The sequence below is a fragment of the Sinocyclocheilus rhinocerous genome, unplaced genomic scaffold (genome assembly GCF_001515625.1).
Source record: "Sinocyclocheilus rhinocerous isolate Xijiao unplaced genomic scaffold, SAMN03320098_v1.1 scaffold63, whole genome shotgun sequence".
Lineage (NCBI taxonomy): Eukaryota > Metazoa > Chordata > Actinopteri > Cypriniformes > Cyprinidae > Sinocyclocheilus > Sinocyclocheilus rhinocerous.
The window spans coordinates 312429-317119 of record NW_015659563.1 but is presented as its reverse complement, the minus strand read 5'-3'; the positions used below and the strand labels follow the sequence as shown (position 1 = coordinate 317119).

General features: G+C 36.3%; 1 protein-coding gene across 2 annotated transcripts in view; it reads right to left on the bottom strand.

Annotated features, from left to right (window-relative positions):
* LOC107723980 (nuclear factor of activated T-cells 5-like) overlaps positions 1–4691 on the bottom strand; it is a 30221-nt gene that overhangs the window by 11972 nt on the left and 13558 nt on the right. For both annotated transcript variants that reach the window (XM_016532717.1, XM_016532718.1), the window contains exon 2: positions 2336–2461. In XM_016532717.1, coding sequence (XP_016388203.1) covers positions 2336–2461 — 126 coding nt within the window. The remainder of the gene's footprint in view (positions 1–2335; positions 2462–4691) is intronic.

Here is a 4691-nt window from a genome sequence, read left to right as displayed (position 1 = left end):
TTACGTTTGGGATCATTTTATTTTAAATGCCATAATGTCAGTTGAAAACATTGCAATTGTGTTTTAAAATACAACAACGAGCACCACGAAACCATTTAAAGAGGCGCGTTCAGCAGTCTCTGTGACGGGATAGGAAACAGCCAACAAAGTAAAATTATCTCAAACGAGCTCTCTTTATTTTATCAAATGATCATAATCACATCTATTCATTTTACAATCCTGCTACTAGCATAAAACCCCTTTAATTCGGGTGAGAAAGCGTTTATTTATTTATTTTTTTTGACATCCTGTCATGCCGGGCTGCATAGACGCATTTTGCAGTATTAAGGTTAACGATTAATCGGTTAATTGATCATTAATTTAAACGACGATCGATCATGGAAATGATCGGAAATTGACATCCCTAATTTGAATGAATAAAAACAACTTATTAATTTATTTTTACAATAGCCTTTGAAATATTGTTTTTCTTCCCTCAGAAATTCTGTTTTGTATTTAAATTTTTCTGGTTATCAAATGAAGGCATAAAACATTAATTTAATTAATCTTTTAACCAAATAAAAATTTTGTTAGGGTTAGGTTTTTTTATTTTTGTGGCAAACAAAGGGGATTTACTATTAACATTAAAACATGAAAGAAATATTGTGTAATAATTCCTTAAAAAGTAAAGTTTTAATCATTTTAGTAATCGTAGTAGTACGTACATCTACTGAACAAAAGTAACAGGCTATTTCAGGCACAATAATGTCTTCAAGTTAAACCAAACTTTTATTTTGACGGGTTGTCGTGAATACCTTTAAATTTCTGTGTGCATATATGACGATAGTTTTTCTCAAATGAAATGGTTAAATGCTCATGAAGTGACTCAGAGCAGTTCTAGAGATCGTTTGTGTGTTCATGTATTCAAATATTGAGGCGGCAGATGCTGAAATCACTGCAAGCGTCACGCGCGCTCACTAGTAAAGGAAACAGCGCATATGCGCCATTCATTAACAGCGACACTCAGAACATGCAGGATTCATATTTAAATAGTATTTTTGTTGCTTAATATGTACAGATACTAGTCCGTATCAAGGTTTGATTTAAGTGTAATGACTAGGGATGTAACGATTAACTGCGAGCCGGCTGAAAATCGATTCAAATATGTGACGATTCAAATCGGTTGAGATGCTAAACAAATCGCGATTCTATTAGGGGCAGGAGTTTGTATGAATGCATGTCTGAGGGGAACTTACTGTCTTTAGAAAAGTTTAGATGGTATTTTTTCTTTTCATCTTGCCTCTGTAAGTGCTATATTAGTATATTATTATAGTGTTATATTTCAATTTGACAAAGAAATGTGCAGCATTTTGTCCAAGCAATAATAAAAGGACACATTTAATTTATAATTTGTCTTAAATCTAATTTTGTTAAAAAAAATTATAATAATCGTGAATCGAATCGAGAAATCAAAATCGTGAATCGAATCGAATCGTGAGTCGAGTGAATCGTTACATCCCTAGTAATGACCTACTTTTGATGAATTCACCCAAACTTTGACAAATTCCGTGACGTTCCGTGTTATACAGTAAATTCCATTCTTATGACTGGATTTCACGATTCCGTCCGCGTTTTCCACATCGCGGAAATCATAGGGCCCTATTCAACCATAACATGCTCTCCAGTAGGGCTGCACGATAAATCGCATGCGATATTTAGCGCATGTTTTGCACAGCTTGTCAGTGAACAACGGCTCTGTGTAGTAAATGCTGCTCCATGTGAAAGCCCGCACGTGATGGAGATTTACCACTGATTACAGAACCGGCATTACTGACAAGATGCGCATTAAATATCGCATGCGATTTATCGTGCAGACCTACTCTCCAGACTAGGAAAAGTCAGGAAATCACTTTACCCCACTGACAAACAGGAAGCTCTTTTTAACAGGTTTAATGGGACAGGTCAAGTAAGACACTTGAAATGAGTTAGTCTGCAAAATCTGAAATGATCTAAACAGCCAAAAGAGAGGAAAGAAAAAAAAAGGTCAGGACGTGCAGATGTGTTTTAAAAAAAGTGTAATAAGTGAAACAGAAAGCACTGGTCAGCAGTACTAGAAAGGAAATTGTACAAACATTGTACAAACCATACGCTTAGACAGAAAAAAAGAAAAAAAAATTAAAACACCACACCACTAAAGAGAAGTTTAGTAAATCGGAAGTTAAGCTTCACAGGAAGTCACCTGAACATCACGCGCACAGAACTGAGTGAAACTGATTAGGAGAGTCTTTCTAGCTTGAACAAAAAATGACTAAAATAAAGGACAGGGAAGGAAAGAGAGATGTGAAAAGTGTCCTACCTGAGGCCAGGGCAGCTGGAGGAGGAGGTCCGGCCTCTCCACCGCTCTTCTGGCTCATGGTGGGGTTGTCCTGCTGTACGACCGAGGGCAACTGCAGCTCTTTAGGGAGCAGGTCATACACTGACTCTGAAACACACAAAGTGTGAGAGAGAGTCAGGGTGAGGTCAAGATGTACTAACTTGTACTAATGCCGAGTTCACACTGCACGATTTTCAAACTCGTCGGATCGCCGTTGTTTTCATACTGCGTGACTATCTGGGGTAGCATTCAGTTGCTGCTGTGTTCACATTGCACGATGGATCGGCGACAGGGGGTCGTTCATGCGAATCGGAACAGCAAAGTCCACTCAAAAATTGAGACGACAGGAAACATCGATGTAGTACAGTATTGTTTCTGTCTGCAATAGCCCTACTGTGTTGTAACATGGTGTGGTATATGGGCAACTCTAGTAACGCTGCGCCCTTGCATTCATTGATCTGCTACCCGCTATGTTATGCTCACGTGTTCTGATAATAATAGCTTTCCAGGACTAAACATTATTTGGATAATTGGTTAAAAAAAAAAAGTTAAATATCTTAACCCTACTGTTAGACCTACCCGAAAAACTAAAAAGCAATTTATTTAATTCAAAGGCCTGTCATGCGTGTGTGTATTATCCCGCTCTATGCGTGTGTGTATTATCCCGCTCTATGCGTGTGTGTATTATCCCGCTCTATGCGTGTGTGTATTATCCCGCTCTATGCGTGTGTGTATTATCCCGCTCTATGCGTGTGTGCACTCCGCTCAGCTCCACTCATACCATTCATGCTCATCGGAAGAGCAAAGTCCACTCAAAAATCGAGCTGACAGGAAACATCGATGTAGTACAGTATTGTTTCTGTCTGCAATAGCCCTACTGTGTTGTAACATGGTGTGGTATATGGGCAACTCTGGTAACGCTGCCCTCTCATTCATTGATCTGCTAACCGCTATGTTATGCTCGCGTGTTCTGATAATAATAGCTTTCTAGGACTAAACATTATTTGGATAATTGGTAAAAAAAAAATTTTTTTTTAAATATCTTAACCCTACTGTTAGACCTACCTGAAAAACTAAAAAGCAATTTATTTAATTCGAAGGCCTGTCGTTATTTTTTATTTGTGCTATCATTATTAATTTCTTTATTTGTGCTTATTTTATTACTGACTGCTTACTTGTCATTTTTTATTCAATTCAAAGTTTGAAATCAAGATTTTCAAATCAAGTTCAAAAATCTCGTGCTACTGCACCAAAATTACCCCACTATAAAATTAACAAAACACTGAGTGAGCAAAAATTTGTGAGATAGCTAGTTATAATGGTAATTAAACAATGTTTACATATGAATAAAAGCCTACATTAAAATCTGTCATATAAATTGATCTCTTCATTAGAAATTAGCCTACTGATTGCCACCACTGATGGACAAAATTTTTTAATAATATTAAAAATATCTGTATGACATTATATTCTGCAGTTCTTCCCAGCTGTACCGAATATCTATACTTTTCAAATTATCATATCGAAGTTAGAAATTCAAATATTGTGACAAAATTAATTTTGTAGGGTGCCACAAGTTTGTTAAAATTTCCAAAGGGTGCCGAGACTAAAAAAAGGTTGGGAAACACTGAATTAGCCTATAAATGAACTTATATATTTTTTATTATTTGACAGTAGCAGATAATTGCATATTATTTAGTATTTTCAAACATGACCATATAATATATATATATATATAAAGATCGATTCGTGGCTTTTGAGAATCGATATCGAATCGACATCATTTTAAAAAACGATTAATCGAAAAATACTTTTTTTTGCCCAGCCCTAATCATGGGATTTTTCAAAATTATACCGGTTTCACGGTATATGACGGTATTTTTAAAAAAAATTCCATGCATGACCGGGTGTAAACCACATTTTCTACTGATTGAGAGAGGAAATGGGCTACTGCAGTAGATTGGCTTAGAATGCCCAATTTTACTGTCATGATGAGTGAATATTGTAGAAAAATTCCACTCTAAATAGTGACGAAACACAACCCATTTATACATGTTAACCAGGAGTCACTCTAATTTATAATCGCGACATCGCCTGATAAAATCAACATGCATGTACAGTAGATGCATGTTGAGCGGCTATGCGGTTGTTTTGGCTATATTACTTTTTTGTCTCATGCAGCGCACTGCCTGCGTCTGAGTAACAAAACAAAAAAAACCATTTGCATTATATTAATAGATAAAGTACGCTCATATTTATAATTCCAAACAGTCAGTAAGCGACAGGTGCTAGGAAACGCTGTTTTGTACTCATTTATTGACAAGTCGGCTGCGGTGCT